Here is a 19126-nt window from a genome sequence, read left to right as displayed (position 1 = left end):
ACCTGTAGACCTCAAACATGCAATCCAGGAGTTCGTTCTGAATGGTGCTTGATGTCCCCTTGAACGTAGGCTCCGAATCGTAGTGACGTCTCAGCCTGGTGTCGCCCTCGCACATCGTTTCAAAAATGCACCTAAAAATGCCTGGGTTTACAGAGTCGGCTGACTCATCGTGACCACGCAGACCCAGTTCACACTTCCCACACAGCTTTAGGCACGATATCAGTCTCCCCAGTACATATCGGTTTTCCTCCGCCTGCTTGATGTGCTCTAAAATGCTCCGCTGATAAGCACTGTCCAGCTGTGCCATGATGTTGACCCGTCCCAATAGTCCCAATTTCATGGCGCAATTGATATGAGCTTTGCTACTTTCATGCTTTACCGTTCTTTCCGCCAGATGCTTCAGGTCTTTAAAGCCATCAGTGGTCCAAACTGAGTCTGCGTTAGTGGTATTTCCAAAAAGAAGGCATGGAAAGCAAAACAGTGCTCTTTTTGTTGTGCTCGCAGTTAGCCATGTCTTTGTTTCAAACCACTCCATCTTGAAATTTTGGTTCGTTTTCTCACCAGGCTGGTTCAGAATGAAGTCGTCTGGTCTGTGTGGTCCCAAACGTTTTATTTCTAAATTTTCTTCCTGCGGCAATGTGCTGAATTGCACCCTCAGCAAATAATCTACGTTATTCATTGGTATTCATTAATTAAAAAACTCTTTCAAAATTGTGTAAAATCTACCGATAGCGAACTCTTCTGTAAATCTCCTGTAACTCCTGATCTCACTCTTACTGTATGTTTTTTTTGCTTAGTCTCGGGGTAGAGTTCTCGCGGGTTTCGCATTATCCCAGTCTACATTACGTAGAATACGTAGATTACGCAGTTAACGTCTAGGGGCAAATTTGAAATTGCTCCTAGCCTCAATGTTAACTTTGGCCGGTGTGGTTCGCGCTCATTGGTGTTTCTATGGTAACGGTGGGGCAGCGTGGGTCTTTGCCCCTCCGGAAACAGGAAACGGAAATATAGACATAACGTTCATTCAAGCAAGCACACAGGCAGTAGAACACACGAATCAAATTACTACAAAACAAGGCAATAATGCTTGTGAGTCAAGTTTATTCACACAAATATGTACGCTACTTTGCATATAAAAATATATATATAGTTTGCCACGAAGTAGGAATGGATTGAGCCTTCTGCTCAACAGCGCCATCTCGTGGGTCTGGTGGGGCACTGCCCCACCTGCCCCTAATGTAGAAACGCCACTGCTTTCTCGTCTTTTTAAGTGGGAGAACTTGTACAATTGGTGGCTGACTAAATACTTTTTTGCCCCACTGTATATATATTTATATATATATATGCTAATAGTTATATACATGTAAATAATTACATGTATATGTACAGTATATGTATATATATTTACACATACCTATGTAAATATATGTATATGAGTACAATAATGACCCGTTCACCAACAATGTATTTCCGCTGACGTCACTAGTGACACGTATATTCAAGATGGCGGCCGTGGCTTGGGTAAGAGAAAAAGCCATTTACCTTTCTACTAACCCTTATTTCCTCCGACCGTTTCTGTCCTCAATCAGGCCTGGCGCGCGGGCTGCCTTTAGACTGTCGCGATGTTGCAGCGGGACACGATGTGTTCCGTTAAGAACGCTCTTTGGGCCCTCGCCGTGGACCGAGGTGTGTGTTCATGTTGACGGAGGTGCTAGCTCAACGTAGCTAACCTTTTAGCCGCATTACAACAAAAAAAAAAACACACCGGGTTTCGTGGTGCTTTTTTGGACATCCTCACGCACGTCGTCGATGCATCAGTGACGGTGACCTCGTCCTGGAGCCCCTCGCTTTGATTTGGTTCGCTTTGCATCACTTCAGAACGGCTTGTGAGCTGCAGGAAGACGAGACGAGCTACCGAGTTGATCACTGGACAGACCGAGGGGCTAGATCGGTCTGTGGAAGGGTCCTTTAGTCGGTCTACATACTTAGATATGCATATATACATATACTGCTGGTGTAGATACTTATAACACACATGTATACTGCTGGACAGGTGTCCCACATCCTAACCTCGACGGAGACAGCACTGCTTTGAATTCCGCATTCCTCCACTTCTTCTGCGGAACCCAAGACAGCAGTACTTCCAGAATCGGTTACTTTTATTACCCTATTGTACACTTACACAAAAGTACACTTCTTGGGCTTGGTTCCTCAAAAGACATAGCAGCAACGATACAAGATAAAGAGAAATAAGAATTAAAAATAAGTAGCAGCCTAGATCACAATGCATAATAATAAAATGAAGTATTTAATAATTAGTGAAACTTAGACAGTGGTAATAAGTTATAATGAGTAAGTAATGAGGTGAAGTCAAGTGGTAGTGTTACCTAATTGTAATTTATGGATTGTAGTGAATAAGGATCGCCAGCAAAGTTCCCAAACTCATTGTTTCTTTTTTATTCTTTCGTTCGTTTAGCTGCCAATGTGGTCCTTCTAAATGTTAACAAGACTTGAAACATTTCAGGGTTGTATATTAAAACAATTGCTTTACAACAGAACGAGTTAACCTTCTGATGTTGGTGCAGTCAGCACTTTACAGTAATAATTGTACACAAGCGGTTCAGGTGAATCAATATTGGTTATTTGTTTTGTCGTGCAGGAGACGGGGTGGGTCTTGGTCCTCTTGTCGGCCTTCCACGTCGTCTTCCCATTCTACGTTCCTGGAGTCGCTCCGCAGGACTTTCGTGATAATGAGCCAGTAGATATAAAGGTAAATCTGAACGCTTCATTTGATTCTCATAGGATGTTTCTTTCCCAGCTCGCGATACAATTCTCCCAGTTTCCCAGATGAGAATCGCACCTACTGATATTTATTGTTATCTCTTTTGTTTTCAGGCAGTAAAGCTTACGAGCTCCCGCACCCAGCTTCCTTATGAATACTACTCGTTGCCTTACTGTAAGCCAGAGGCCATCCTCTACAAGGCAGAGAACCTTGGTAAGCAGCCGGCCATCGATGCACAAAGCATCAGTCGTGACAAATGGATTTGGAAAAAACTATTTTGTGAATATTGCCTAACCTAGCAACGGTTACTTGTTAGTGTTTAATGTTTTGGTCTCGCGGAGTGAGAAACTGTTGAGTTAGTTACCGTGGAGTTACCGTTACTATTCATACGGTTCGGAATTGAATGCAGTTTGATGGTTGAATACACCGTGGACTAGACACTGCCTCCGCCTCATATTTGAGAACATTACAATATAATATATAATGTCACGGCCAAAAGATGTGCATGCTTCCGGAATATTATTAATGGTAACGACTGCATCGGGTTCTCCGACGTCTCTGGTGTGTGTGAGCCGGAGGCAGAGCTGGAGAGCGAAAAGCAGAGTTACGAAATAGCAGGCGGCAGGTGCAGTTCGAAACTGCTGTTATTTGGAACAAATGTGCTGTACTTTCAACACAAATCAAACTCATGTCGATGTTGACAATAGCGTCTCGTTCCATATCTTGTGAACAAATATGTTATTATCACTCTGATTTGAACAGCCCGAGTTAAAACACATTTTTATTTTGCAATACGCTTCAAAAAGCAGAACTGAAATATCAAGAGTAAGTGCTGTGGAGGAAGTTGCTGTCTTTCGGAGCCATCCTTCTTCTAACTCTGACTCATATCACAGAACTTTAATGTAACATTGGTCGAACAGCGGAGGCTGCTCATTTAGTAGAAAGAACACGTACACACATCCGTATATTCGATTGTAGGGCTTGTTCTGTGTTTAGTATAACGGATGGTGTGTTGTGCATTACAGTCGTAATGTGGCTGTATAGCGGCGCTGCTGTTAGTGCTCTCACTGGAAACCCACGATCCAGTTAGACCCACTGCTTTGTACATTGTAGAGCTGTTGAAATGAATTTCAGGAATCGGCTACAAATGAAGCAGTGAAGAATGGTGTAATTACTATTCAAATGTTTTTTTTGTTATTTTTAAATGTTGGCTAACGTAAGCATGTCTAGCCCTTCTCCCCTGGCCCAACCGCATGTAAAAGAGGATGCTTTTGCACGTACGTTATACATGTTTTCACACATGTTACAAACTTTTGAGTTTTGCTTTTTCATCCAAGTGTAATAATGTAGCAAATGGCTGTTTGCTGATGTGGTGGATTATGATAAATGTCGTATTCCACTGGCATTTGGAGAAGTTTTTATTGCGCGCCATTTATCGAGGTGCACTGTTATTTTAAACGGGCGACATTTAGTGAGAACATTATTATTGATCATTGTCATGGCATTCGATGTCTCCCCCCCCCCATATGACGCCCTTGCCACCTTGTAAAATAATCCTATGGAGAACCCTAATATTTTTTATTCACTAAACAACTGTGTCGGTCTAAATGTGGTTGTCCATCTGATGCCCTTCGCGAAGCACGCGTACAGAGGCTTATTGCTGTCAATTTCCTATGTTTCCTGTGTCTAGGTGAGGTGCTGCGGGGAGACCGCATTGTGAACACGCTGTACAGTGTGGCCATGAATCAGAACAAGAAATGTGAGGTGGTGTGTGACGAGAAGAAGCTCAGTGTGGAGGAGAGCAAGCTGGTGGCCGAGAGAATCCAGGAGGAGTACTACGTCCACCTGTGAGTCCCTCTGCTCATCGAGCGTTGGAAGAGACAACCTTTTATATTTTTTTATGCAACCACTTTCATGAGGGTTTCTTATTATTAGGTCTTCACTATCTTTGGATACCTATTGTTATAGTATGGTTGAAAAGCAAGCCAAACTATTAGTCTAGTAAGGTAGACGGGCTGGAGGGCTGCGGCGTAGTTCTGATATAGTGAATCAGTTAGTGCGAAGGGGCTCTTTGGTATATAAAAACATCGTTTCTAAAAAGATAAGCTGACCAAGGTACCCTTCTTAAAGTAAAAAAAACTTTAATAAATAGGCTAATTTATAATAGAATTCTTAAAAAGTTGCCAACATGTTTCGGCCATTTATATGTGTAGGCCTTCATCAGGGCATTAAAATATTTTTTATTAGTCTTTTTTTTTTTTATTAGTCTTTTTCCTCCCTATTTTGCGTAATTATCTTTTCTTAAAGTTTTTGAGGTATTTGCACTAAACCCCGACCAGGAAGCCGGTCATATATCAATGCAGCGCTAGTCTACTTTTAGAGAACAACCTTTGGAGACTTTTTTTTAAAGGTTATTATTCCACCAGGTGTGAGTGTGATTAGCCGTTAAGAGGCGTTTTGATTTTACCACACCTGGTGGTATAATATTTCACCTTTTTAAATTAATATTTATAATATGTATATTTAATATCGAAAGTAAATGGGGCCAAAACGCTAAAATCAACCTCTCCATACCTGAACACCTGGGAGTTGCCAAACAAATCAGCATATGTAAACCAGGAGCCATCCAAAAAGTTTGGAATAACAAAGGTCAGACCTAAACGGCCCGCCCCCGTTTATTAAACATTCTTAAACCTGGTATCTGAGCCTTTTTTTTCATGCTGTATATTTTTGCCACAAGGACCCATAATGTCTGCTGGGAAGTTTTCTTTCTGTATCTTGAAAGATTTGACAAACCTTGAAAGAGTCGTGAAACCTAACCCGTATACTCAAATGGCCTGAAATTGTGGATTCGGTTCTGCTTCAGAGAACCCCAGGGACCTACAATTTGTGTTCCCAAAAGAAAAAAAAAAAAAACTTTAGTCCCAAACTCAAACTTCTACTGTTGCAGGTGCTCAACCGAGCTACTTTTTTATAATGGAAATCAATGGGGGAAAAACACTCACTTCAACCATTCCGAATGTGAACAATTCAGGGTAGTCAAAGTTGGTACATTTATAGAAAGCACGTGCAAGCTTGTCGCCAACAAGTAGAGGAACTATTTGGCAACAGGGGGCCCTATACCTTCCAATCCAAAAAAAACAATTAGCCCAATCATTCAGCTTCAAATCGGCCCAGGGACTTGAAACTCGACGCGTTGCCCGTTAGCCTTGCTACTATTAGCATGCTAGCGGAATATTGTGCACAAAACGAACTGGCTCACGTGACCACACGCATGTTCTTCAGGAACACACGTGCGGCAACATGTCTAGTTTCCAATGACGTTATCAGTGAAAATTAGTTTCTCAAAACAAACCAATCCAATAGTATTTTCCCCGCTGTGCCAGAATTTTCCGCTCAGAGTCAGTTCCTAGGGAATGCGTGCGTGTTCTCCATTCTGACGCTGATTCACCACCCTGCCAACGCTTGAAGACCTGGGCTTGCTTTGGGTTGTAGGATTGCAGACAACCTGCCGGTGGCCACACGGCTGGAGTTCTACCCCAACAGAGAGGCCGGGGCTGAGGACGAGCAAAGGAAGGACGTGGTAAAGGACATCCAGTACGAACACGGCTACAGGCTGGGTTTCACAGACAACAACAAGGTACAGTGCCATTGTTGAGCTGCATCGACAGTCCTGCGTACAGCATGTTTGGGAAGATCTGTGGCAGCTTGTTCATTTTCAGAAAGCGGGCTGTGTTTATAGCAGGGGGTCACATTAACGTGTGTACTGGTGTGTACTATAATAACTGACACAGGGTCTCAAATGAACACCTGACGAGCGGCAATTGTTGGGACGATTTTTCCGTATGGCGAGTAAATCTCGGAAAGCTATCCACCGGACTAGCGGGTCACGGTTAGTAGTAAAATAGCTGTGTAATAAAATATCTGGCATTGATGGCTTGGAGGAAGTGACTCATGTTTGTCCCTTCAGAGTTCAGACACGTGAGCCATGCCACTGTTTACTGTACGGTACATCATCTGCCCTACAACGCAGCTCTCCGCTTAACTGCCGCCGGTCTGCTGTGAGCTTCCCGTAAACCAGATAGACATTATATGTGGGATCGGGGCCGGGATCTATAGGTGCCCGGTTCTATATTGATCCGGTTCCAAATTTCTCAAAATCTATAAATCTTATCTCGCGAGACGAGTCGTGTCATTAAAATCAAATCACTGGTGCAAAAACAAACACAGATTGCCTCATAAATGTATTGAATTATGTGTTAGATTGCCTGCCAATCGTGTTAAAATAACAACTGAATGGCCTCACGCCCTCGTTCGCTTCATTTGTCATGTGGTTGTTGGTGGTCCGATGCGTGGCTACATTTAATATCGGAACATTGGATTAACATCATGACTTCCCATGCATCAATAGTTTTCCCCTTGTCAATTTCAGTTCTACCTGCACAACCACCTCTCCTTCGTGCTCTACTACCACCGAGAGCGGCTGGAGGAGGGCAACGACCACGACTACCGGGTGGTGCGCTTCGAGGTGGTGCCCCAGAGTGTCAAGGTCGAAGGTATGCTGGGGCACAACCGACTAGTCCCTAGGTAGTCTGTTATAGGGAGCTACTAATACAGACTAGTCCCTAGGTAGTCTGTTATAGGGAGCTACTAATACAGACTAGTCCCTAGGTAGTCTGTTATAGGGAGCTACTAATACAGACTAGTCCCTAGGTAGTCTGTTATAGGGAGCTACTAATACAGACTAGTCCCTAGGTAGTCTGTTATAGGGATCGACCACAACCGACTAGTCCCTAGGTAGTCTGTTATAGGGATCGACCACAACCGACTAGTCCCTAGGTAGTCTGTTTTAGGGATCGACCACAAAGGACTAGTCCCTCCTTATTCTGTTATAGGGAGCTACTAATACAGACTAGTCCCTAGTTAGTCTGTTTTAGGGATCGACCACAACAGACTAGTCCCTCCTTATTCTGTTATAGGGAGCTACTAATACAGACTAGTCCCTAGTTAGTCTGTATTAGGGATCGACCATAACAGACTAGTAGCTAGTTATTCTGTTTTAGGGATCTACAACAACAGACTAGTCCCTAGTTATTCTGTTTTAGGGACCTACCACTACAGACTAGTCCCTAGTTATTCTGTATTAGGGATCTACAGGCCGGACTAGGAAAACACTGTAGGGCAGGCTTTTCCTACAGTAAAAGTTCAAAAGGTCCTGTTCTGCGGGAATGGTAGAAAAACAGGTGAACCTGCTTTTCTTTAGCACCAAGGCTAAATATCTGGAACCCTGAACTACACCCAGCCCAATGTATTAAAAGATGATCTGTTAGAATTGAAAAAGAAAAGAAAAAAGGGTTTGCGGACTTAAAAAAACGTGCCAACAAATTAAGGAAATGCACAAAACATGGCTGTAAATGCAAACTAAACACACAGATTATTGGTAATGTGCCTATAATACTTGACCAATCAGAGATGTTCAGCGCTGCAAGCCCCACCCCAAAGCTCCTGTTTTAAGAAAATAATAATTCGTAAACCTGTCAAAAAACCCTTTGGGAAACACTCGGGTCAGCTGTCACAATGTACATGGGGTTCTCAAGATATCTACCTGTTTCATCAAGCTTATATTGTCCAATGTGCATTGGTTTTGCATTGGATTTATTGATTTATTTGGAGATTTTGCCTAAAAGTACCTCTACTTAAACCACTATCTTTGCCCTTTACTTTATCGACATCAAATATTGACTCAGGTACTAATATGATGTGCTCTGACCCTAGCGTACTGGAGGTTCTACCAACAGATATTGCACCAGGTGGTATTCAATCTAAAGCATTACTTTTATTCCAGACGGTAATAAAATCCCTGTTGTAGCTTTATTCACTCCAACCCAAGTAGAAGCCAAACAGATGATCTCACTCTGAGTCAGGTGAAACCCTGCCGTGGGCCACATGTGATTGCCTTCATCAAATGCCAACGCTGCCTAGTTACTTGGGATATGTTTACACAGTTTTGAATAAGAAACAAAGAAAATGTCAAGTGGCTTGCGTTGGCTAGATGACCATTTGATTGTCCGCTGTCAACCTGTTTGCTAGTTCGAATTACGAGCAGAGATGGGTTGCGGGGTAACATTCACTTCTACCACAATTTCTAACAATTTAATTTGACAATAACTTTGAAAATATAATCACCCTGTGCTATATTGTTTGCTCGGTTATATACACTTAACAGGCAAGATAAATGGTTAGGGGAAAAACAATTTTGCGATCATTTTGGCATTAAAGATACTGGATAGATCCGGATTTGATGTCGAGGACACTTGTTGAACACTTGGACAGTCTTCTGAAAGACCCTTTAGTCAATCGAACACCATCCATTGAACAAATCTGTTTCGGTGTGTAACCCATTGCAACAGTTGTGCGATACACTCAATGGCGGCATAGTTCAGTCATCGGCGGTGGCAACGGCAACACCTCTCCACCGCAATGCATAGCGCTAACGGCACCGCCCTTTGCCTGCTTTCGGCCAGACCTGAAGCCAGTGGAGAGAGCGTGCACGCTACCAGAGGCCAGCGGCTCCGCACCCCAGGAGATCGACCCCAGCAGAGAGAACGAGGTCCTCTTCACCTACTCTGTGGACTGGAAGGTGGGTGACCCCACGATGGAGCTGCACTGCGTCCTGAGATCTATTTACGCCGACCAATCCTCTCACTCTCTTGTTCTCTCTCTCTTCGGAACAGGAGAGCCAGATCAAGTGGGCTTCGAGGTGGGACACCTACCTAACTATGAGTGACGTCCAGATCCACTGGTTCTCCATCGTCAACTCTGTGGTGGTCGTCTTCTTTCTGTCTGGTGCGTTGCTTCAATCGCATCCGATTTAAAATGCCGGTCATTATATTTGCAACCGTATCCGTGTTCGTTTTTCTTAGTTTGGACTCTTGGTTTGCTTGTTGTTGTTGTTGTTTTGGTGAGCGGTCATGAATGTGTTGTGTGCCATTAAGAAAAGAAAGGAAAGCCTGCGAACGCAGCACCACAGAGTTCAGTGTGGACTCGTTTTCTGTCCATGTCAGTACGTTTAAACGTAAAGGAAGACTTTTAGGAACATCGAATGAACTAAACTTTTACCACTTTTACAAAGGAAAAGGAATCGCTGGGATTACAGTTCAATGCGATGGTTCGTAAACACGGAACAGAGTTGGTTTTGACGCTTTGTGTCGTGTCTCCACAAGGCATCCTGAGCATGATCATCATCAGGACCTTAAGGAAGGACATCGCCAACTACAACAGAGAGGACGACATTGTAAGGACACAATCACAAAAAAAACCCGCTGTGTTCTGAGAGACGGGAGGACAACGGGAGAACCCTAAACCTGTCTCTCTTCAGGAGGATACCATGGAGGAATCTGGCTGGAAGAACGTCCACGGAGACGTCTTCCGCCCGCCGCAGTATCCGATGATCCTCAGCTCGCTGCTGGGCTCCGGCATCCAGCTGTTCTGCATGTTCCTCATCGTCATCTGTGAGTCGCACACTTACTCCCTTCTGCTCCGCGCTCCATGCACGTTTACGTTTCCAGAGAATAGGACTGGCTTACGGTTGATTCAGGGATGCTTATGGGAGTTCAGGTATATCCATTATAGATTAAATGTATGAGAAATCCTAACAAACGTGACCCGGTTGTTGGGCCGTGTTATTGTTGTATCTAATATTGTATCCGGCTTAAAGATCCCTGCAATTGGTTATATTTCATGATGATATATTTTTAATAGTATTCAAGGCATAAACATCGGTGCACAATACAAACGTACAGTGTGTGTGTGTGTGTGTCCAGTCGTGGCCATGTTAGGGATGTTGTCTCCATCCAGCCGGGGCGCTCTGATGACCACGTCCTGCTTCCTCTTCATGTTCATGGGGTAAGTGCCGAGCTCCATATGGCTCAAGGAAGGTGCCACTTGTGGTCGTATTGTTCCGTTTAGGGATCGACCGATACTGATTTTTTTAGGGCCGATACAGATTTTTTTTTCATCAGCCTTAGCCGGTAACCGATACGCCGATACCGAAATCCAGAGTTCTTGCGAGAGCACAATTTGAATTTGCTCAGCGAGTCACTCTGGGAACGAGCAACATACTCGTGTATATTCTGGGCCTCCCTTGGCCGAGAACATTAATCAATCACATCGATGTATCAATATAGGCGGGCCAAAAGCGTTGCTGTTTTACTGGCCGGATACAGCAAGAGTCTTATCTATTGGTTATCTCCACTGGTCTGGATGCGTCACCCATTGCATCTTCTGATATTTTCCAATGCATGCTTGGTGAGGCCCCTCGGGTTGGCCCATTTTCATTACTCGTTGCCAGACCCTTCAGCTTTCTAGATGTGGGTCTGGATTTCCAGGCTAAGCCTCCATCAATTTACATCATAAAAAAGACACAATGATGATAACAAATGTTACAATGTCTCGGCCAATCGGCCCAATTTATCGGCCGGCCGATATATCGGTCGATCACTAATTCCATTTCAATGTTTTGGTTTTCTGCTGATTCCGGACCCTGCAGCGTATTCGGGGGCTACTTTGCTGGGAGGCTCTATCGCACACTTAAAGGCCATCGGTGGAAGAAAGGAGCATTCTGTGTAAGCATTTCCCAGCTCAAATGCTTAATGTTGACCAAAGCCAAATGGACATCTCAGTGGACTCTTAATATTTTCTAACCATCTCACTCGTGGTGATGGTAGAATCCACAATAGATTTTCAAGCCAAAAGGATTCTAGCTGCATTTTATTTTTTTCCCGCCAGTGTTTTTAGTGTCTTTGTTCACTCCCTTGCAGACGGCCACGCTGTACCCAGCAGTCGTCTTCGGAATCTGTTTCGTCCTCAACTGTTTCATCTGGGGCGAACACTCCTCTGGAGCGGTGAGCACTCAACGTCTCAACCACGAACCCTCTCTCTGTCATCCCGTGACTCGTCATGCCTTCCTCTTAAATGACTTAAAGACTGCATAAGAAAGATTAGAATTGAGGTTTGGTTTGGTGGTAGGGGCACGTGACCGTGTACCCCCGCCCTTGCGCATTATAAATGTAACGGCCAATTAGGAAACCAAAGAGTTTGCTGCGGAAAAGAACAGCAGACAGGAACATCTACTCTCCAATTAGTCACCCGTCGACGGTCGCAGGCATGTGTGTGCGTGACACACAGGCCCATCGTCGTTGCTCCTTCCTCCCATCATCGCTGGCATGTTTTATAAAAATTTAACAAATCAGGTAGGGGTTATGCACCATCCTCTAACGAAGCATTCTGGCCACTTCATCCTGCCCCTGATTCGATTATGGAGTGGATTTTCAAGCACTAGAATGAACGGATAAGAGATGAAGACGTCTTGCAGATGAGCTTCAATGTTGACGGTAATCATCTCCTGTTGTGACGGCATGTGTTGAGGTGTTTCTCCCTGTGCCCGCAGGTCCCCTTCACCACCATGCTGGCCCTGCTTTGCATGTGGTTTGGCATCTCCATGCCGCTGGTGTACCTGGGCTACTACTTTGGCTTCCGGAAGCAGCCCTATGACAACCCCGTGCGCACCAATCAGATCCCGCGGCAGGTCCCCGAGCAGCGCTGGTACATGAACAAGTTCGTGGGGTGAGTTGGCCGCCAGGCCGCCGTGGAAACACATCCGGGGTGCAACGGTACACTGAAGCCACGGTTCGGCCCACGCCTCGGTCCAGACGTCGCGGTTCGCCACGGGTTCGGTACGACGAAGGGAAAAGGAAAAACAAAAAAGCAGGAGGCGATTCTTTTTTGTTGTCTCAGGTTGTGCCACCTAGTGTCATACAGTCTCTCCCCTGAGCTAGCTGCAACAGCCTGGTCTGTGTAATCTAAGATGTAAACGGTAAACAATAAGTACCCAACATCACCTCCAGAGGGGGGGTTAAACCAGATGGCGATAGCCGCGGCAGCTAGGTTAGCGGTTGGACCTCATAGCAGCCCGACCCAGTGCAGCCTGCTAATCAACCCAAGGAAAGAGAAGAAGGCAACACAATGAGCAAAGGTCAACAATGTAGGACGTCCCAAGAAGGACGGCAAACGTTTGTGCGACATTTTCTTCAATAAAAGAAGCTTTGGCCGTTGTCCAGAAATACCTCGCGGATAATGTGCGCTGTTTATTATCCCCCTGTCTCACGGAAATGCGATTCTGTCGACCAATCAACGGACGGCGTGCGTCGCTCGAACTTGCCGGCCCCCTTTCAGGCGTCTCAGTTGTCCCTGAAGATCGCGTATCTAACATTAGTTCGGCATCGCATTCATAAATTCGCACGCCAGTTTTATTTCATTTTATACCGCGTACTCTTCGTGTAAATCTATGCACCGAACCGTGACGTGACGTGACGCTTCGGTTACACCCCTAAAACCCATAATGCACCTGTGTGCTCACACACTGGAACCCCCTTTAACCTAACTTGCCGTTGATGTTTGTCCCACTAGAATCCTGATGGCGGGTATCCTCCCCTTTGGAGCCATGTTCATCGAGCTCTTCTTCATCTTCAGCGTGAGTTCGTCTTGCCTCGTGTGACTACAGTTAGACCTTCAGATGAACGGTGCATCAGGTGCACATTAACCTAAGCTTAGTTTGTTTTTTTTTCCCATGTCAAGTGTGTGTAATCCTATGCGTCTATCGACAACTGCAGGCCATCTGGGAAAACCAGTTCTACTACCTGTTTGGTTTCCTGTTCCTGGTGTTCATCATCCTGGTGGTGTCCTGCTCGCAGATCAGCATTGTGATGGTCTACTTTCAGCTCTGTGCAGAGGTACTGGCAAACATCCCGGTCTTCTAGTAGATTGGGATCCCTTACCAAACGTATGGGCGAGGGTTTACAGCCTGCGATGTTCACTGCTCATGACCCAGAAAATGATGGCTTGGTTGAACATTGTGAAGCCGGTTGAGTTTGTTGCCGTCAGTTGAATGGTCAACAGTGAAGGCCCCACAGTGTAACGCTTCCTCAGGCCCGATGGCCATGGACTGCATGTTCTGACTTTGCTTTGTACGTTCTCTCTCGGCGGCCCTGTGCAGGACTACCGCTGGTGGTGGAGAACATTCCTGGTGTCCGGAGGCTCAGCTTTCTATGTCCTCGTCTATGCCGTCTTTTACTTCATCAACAAGGTACAGCTCAACCGATTCGTGTGTCGTGAGGCTGGGTAGGGGTGAACTGATTTAGGTCGGCACTAAGGATTCTAGCAAAAAAGCCCAAACTGTGATTGAACACGCAGTACAGATCCGAAGGCGTACTCCTGCGCTCGTGTGGTAGGCGCTTCTCTTTCACCTCTCTTGTCAAAGTGGTGGATGAAACCTTTCTACGGTACACTGCGCCTTGCATGTGGAAGATCTGTATGTATTTCTCAAGTCACAAGTCAGTTCTCAATCAGAACTATAAGGGCGTGTAGCCTAGAAGGCTTAGCCTTTATGGTAGAGGGGAGTACACATTGTTCAATAGGAGATAAGATGGGACATAATGTAATGGTGTTGTATGAAATGCTTCACACACCAAGGCCTTAAGGCCGATTCATACCTCCGGATCCGGCCGAAATTCGCCCGTCCGTACCGAACGATGTCTCCGGGACTACCCTTCATACCTCCGCCCGGCTTCAGCGTTGTCGTGGGTGTTACGCAATACATCCTCTAGAGGGCAGTGACTGTCGTGCCACGAATTACCGGCATCGACAATCGCAAGCATGGCATCTGTAGAGGAGATGATTCTGCTTTGTGTCATCCAAAATCGGCCAAACACAAAAAGGCGCAAAAGGTGCAGGCCTACGCCGAGGCATGTGACACCCCTCACCAACCCGCAGATTCTCTCCTCAAAATGTTGCGCCATTTTTAAATGACCAGTTACAACTCGCTGCCAAAGCAGGTGAACAATAAAATAAAAAGGTCAGGTAAATTGTATAAAACGTTAAATACAATATATACATATATACGTCATAGATATTATACTACTCTCTATTTTCGCGAATGGTCTGACTCCTGAGTAGAGTCTCATCTCCCACAGCGCTGTGGCTTTATGCATACGTGCACTAGTAGTCTAACCCTCAGTCCAATGCAAACATGCGGAGCTTTACAAACAATTCGCCGCTGGTGTCAATGGCGCCATATGGCATAGATTACTATGTTGACGCTCATTTAAAACGCATTGAAACGTTTAAATCCAAAGAATCGTTTTTGGATTAACTTGCTTGTTTGTATATTTGGTTTAATTTCAGATATACTTATGTGTGTATATACACACACAAAATTATATCTGTGACTAAATTTGGTTTTGATGTTCAATATTTGCTTCCTAATCAATAGCTCATTGAGAGATTTATTTTAGACGAGTCTTGTTTACACATTCGACAATGTGGGCATGAATCTCCAGAAATTACATTGTATAAGCAATTTGAGAAATTTTAATTGGAGAATTTTTTTTCTAGGCCTACTTAATATTCAGTAGGCTATATAACGTATACAGACAGGAGCGTTTCACACCTTGCTGTCATGACTTCACTTCAACAGCGTCCAACGAGTGGCCAACGTTAGGCTTGGCCTTTGTGGCCAGATGTTTTATCTCTCGCGTCTTTTTATATAGCACGGCCGGGCGCTCACTTCCTTCGTCTTATGAGTGGCTTTCGGCCCGGCTGGGGCAGAGCCATACGTTTCACTTTGGGTTCGGATGTTGTGAGTTTGACAGCGGGCGTCATCTCAGAACGCAACCTGCCGGGGCTACCACAAGCCTGCAAAAGCTGTATTCTGGAATATTCAATTCAATACCCTGTTTGCGAGCTTTTCTCAACATAATATAAAATGTATTTGCATAATATATTATATAATATATTATTATATACCAGGGATGCGCCGAAAATGAAAATTCTTGGCCGAAACCGAATATACTGAAACAGGTGCGCTCGGCTCTTTTTCATCTCTGTGTATGGTCATTGAGGCTACGTTAACATGATGACGGTCTGAACAGAAGACGCAAAAGTGGCGTCGCGTCTTCACTTTTTATTCCGCGTTTAGACGAGCGTTTTCTGGAGGAAATCTGCGTGCATACGGTGACGCAAAAGTGTGTGGAATTCGATTGGGTATGCATATCAGGCGGCTAGGTGGTGCTGTGATACACCATCACACCACACCGCCATGTCTGAGCGCATGCGTAGAATCTTCCTTCTCTTTTCTGCGCCGCGAAAACCAAAACATAATTACAGATCCCTCTCTGTTCAGTAATACTATCTGTACATATCCTGTACATTTCGTGGAAAGACTCCTGTAAGTTTATTAGAGCTGCCAGAGCAGCTTGACGGTCCGACGCATGGAAATAATCCAACATGTTTGTTCATTTCCCTGTACTGGCGCTGTATGTGACGTAAACGTGTACGCGACGTGAGCAGATCTGAGCAGAGTTGTGCGTCTTGGCAGTGTAGACGGAAACGCTACTGCGAAGCGTATTCAAGTTTTCCACTCTGGAGGGTGGTTTCAGATTTTGCGTTTTTAAGCCCCAAAAATGCCGTCACCGTCTAAACGAAAGGCACTTCCGACTAAATATTTTGTCGTTTTTACCCGCAAGCGTCCTCGTGTAAACGGGGCCTTAGTTGTTTACAAACTTTTTTTTCTCACATCATCAAAAATAGAAATGTTCGGTATTTTTTTTCTGCCTTTTTACACCTTTGGCCGAATTTTCAGTGCATCCCTATTATATACTTGTTGGTACCCTAAACTGCACTAAAGTGTGCCGTAGCTACGGTGCGAGTGGTAGGGAAACTAAACAAAGTCTGCCCAGTCTTTTTATTCATTTAATATAGTTATTTAATTCACGTGGATTGTGTAGTTAAATTTCAAAATACCATTTTACATGTGGGATGACTACTGTTGGACAGAGAGGGGAGTTTTACATTTTATAATATTGTAATATAAAGACTGTAAATGACTCTTTAAATTGTATGTATTTAAGACCTCCTAAACTATAAATGTTTGTTTGTTGAGCTTTTTCAAATGCGAGGTTTTGAGGAAATGCTGGTATTATGGACAGGAGTCAGGGAAGCAAATAGGACAAAAAGGTCTGTGCAAAATAACTATTTTGAAATCACTGCTAATATAAATAGGTCCTGAATCACTGAAAGGCTTTGTGTGCCACTTGGGTCGAGCACTTCTACGTCCTGCCTGTCCTAACCAGTTTGCACCTCTACAATTTGTAGTGTTGAGTGACGTTAATCCCAGTATAGATGCCCTGACCAGGACCATTTAGCTGGGATTGGCCTGAGCGCTGTCAATTTAAAACGGGAATACATCCCTTTAAATACTGTGTACGCCAAGCATATTAATTAAACGGATGAACCGAGGCTTCTCAGACAGTAACGGGCGCATGTGTCTTGTCTGTGGTTCCAGCTGGACATCGTGGAGTTCATTCCCTCTCTTCTGTACTTTGGCTACACGGCCCTGATGGTCCTCTCCTTCTGGCTGCTCACCGGCACCATCGGCTTCTACGCAGCCTACATGTTCATCAGGAAGATCTACGCCGCTGTCAAGATTGACTGACACGCTTTTCTTTCTTTTTTTTGAGGAGTTATTTTTTGCCACATTTTTTTTTAAATATATATTTTATTCATGTCTAGCAAGCACTGACTTGTGTGACTGTGTGTGTGTGACTGTGTGTGTGTGTGTGTGTGTGTGTGTGTGTGTGTGTGTGTGTGTGTGTGTGTGTGTGTGTGTGTGTGTGTGTGTGTGTGTGTGTGTGTGTGTGTGTGAGGGGAAGGGACAGCCAAGGCAGGAGTTTACGGTGTTGACAGCTTCACTCAGCGGCCTGAAGAAGGAACGAAACCAAGAAGCTGGCTCACACGCTGCTGTTCCCCTCGCCATCTTTTACTCTCCTGCTCCCTGGGACCGACTGCTTTCTTCTGGTTTAGGACGTGTGCGATGCTGTTGAACCTTTTCACACCAGAGATGGGCCAAAATGCGTCTTGTTGTCTGTAATTCTTTGATCATTTTTTTTGGACTTTTTTTATGAGCTGTATCAGTTGGGCAGGTCTATGTTATCCTTATTTTTAACAGAAGTGTTGGTCTATGAATGAAAATAATTCTATTAATATTATAGTGGCTTTACTCTTTTCTTTTCTCTTCTCTTGTGAAAAAGGACTTTGTGATCACGTTAGTTTTCTACGATCAGAGGCGGTAGTCGGGACTGCGGTGATAACGGCGATGGAGTTGATTTGGTGGAGCCCAGAAAGGCTTGATAATTCTGTATGAAACGTGGGAGGATATTAAAAGGTTGGGTTTGTATTTGTCCCCGTGTGCCCATTTTCATTTAGACACGGCTCCGATCACATGCTTTCTTTTTCCAAAAGATGTTGGCTAATTCTGCCGGTTGGGGGCGGGGCGGTTAGCCTCACCGCTGCTGAGCCCAGGCTACAGACGTGTTACATGACCAACCACAGAGCCAGATTTCTCATTGATGCTGCTGCCGTTAATGGAAACATTGAAATACAATGCAAAGTGAGGACTACCATGTATGTGTAATTATATAAAAGATCAGAATGTGGACCTTTATGATAAAATGACACTTGAATGGATCCCCTTCTGAATGCTGTGGTCTTGCTTTTTTCTACAAAGAATTCACATTTTTGTTTATGTATATGGTGCAAAAAAAAATTGGATTCTAATCTAGCTTTGTAGCAGTGCTAATGCCTTGCAAACTATGCATATATGGACAGGGAAATGCCTACATTTCGCTGCTCGCACGGCTCATAAACATTTATTCCAAACATCCTGTAAAATCCCAGTTTCTCCTCCCTTTAATAGTCATTGTGGTAAGGTGGAGGTAAACATGTGGAATAGGATTATTCTGATCTAGGCTGGTTTCACTGGTTCTCATCTCGTGATGCGTTTCTTCCTATCATGAATCAATAACTGCCAAGCTTTATCTTGCAACAAAGTTCTGCCCCTTCTGCAAGCCGCACACTGGCACTAAGCCGTAATCAAGCCAGGCAATGTACAATTATGAGGTTGAGTTGCAAAGGTCCTGACCGAAGAACAATATCTGATGGTACATACTGGCATTTATAGGAAAATCAGAACGTCTTCCAAACCATCCAGTTGGCACTAGTTGCGCTTGGCTTTTGTTCTGGGTCGTGTCTAATCTAGGGAGAATGTTTAAGGTGGTCTGCCGTATGTGTGTGAAAAGTGCCAGGCACTTTGTCACTTGCATGACATTCCAAGAGTTTGTTTTGCAACCTATTGTACACTCATGACACATTTTGACACTTCTATTACGTGTTGGTGAGATGCGATGCAAGTGCCAAACACTGCGCAATATATATACACATATATATATGTGC

At 44.5% G+C, this 19126-nt stretch overlaps 1 protein-coding gene across 1 annotated transcript; it reads left to right on the top strand.

The window, feature by feature from the left end:
* Positions 1-1477: 1477 nt before the first annotated feature.
* On the top strand, positions 1478-18361 carry tm9sf4 (transmembrane 9 superfamily protein member 4). The gene is made up of 18 exons (XM_079742542.1): positions 1478-1521; positions 2660-2770; positions 2896-2995; positions 4473-4629; positions 6278-6422; positions 7215-7338; positions 9307-9422; positions 9517-9628; positions 10006-10076; positions 10161-10293; positions 10606-10687; positions 11331-11406; positions 11602-11685; positions 12231-12406; positions 13250-13313; positions 13453-13572; positions 13836-13925; positions 17181-18361. The coding sequence occupies exons 1-18, from the start codon at positions 1504-1506 to the stop codon at positions 17328-17330; spliced, it is 1929 nt and encodes a 642-aa protein (XP_079598668.1). The 5' UTR covers positions 1478-1503; the 3' UTR covers positions 17331-18361.
* Positions 18362-19126: the final 765 nt, after the last annotated feature.

Source organism: Pollachius pollachius, assembly GCF_949987615.1.
Source record: "Pollachius pollachius genome assembly, chromosome: 8".
Lineage (NCBI taxonomy): Eukaryota > Metazoa > Chordata > Actinopteri > Gadiformes > Gadidae > Pollachius > Pollachius pollachius.
The sequence above is the reverse complement of the archived record's forward strand: the minus strand, read 5'-3'. Positions and strand labels throughout refer to the sequence as shown.

Coding starts and splice junctions, on each gene's coding strand:
- tm9sf4 (XM_079742542.1), top strand. Junction 7,339..9,306: donor CCAGAGTGTCAAGGTCGAAG/GTATGCTGGGGC, acceptor GCTTTCGGCCAG/ACCTGAAGCCAGTGGAGAGA. Junction 10,688..11,330: donor TTCCTCTTCATGTTCATGGG/GTAAGTGCCGAG, acceptor CGGACCCTGCAG/CGTATTCGGGGGCTACTTTG.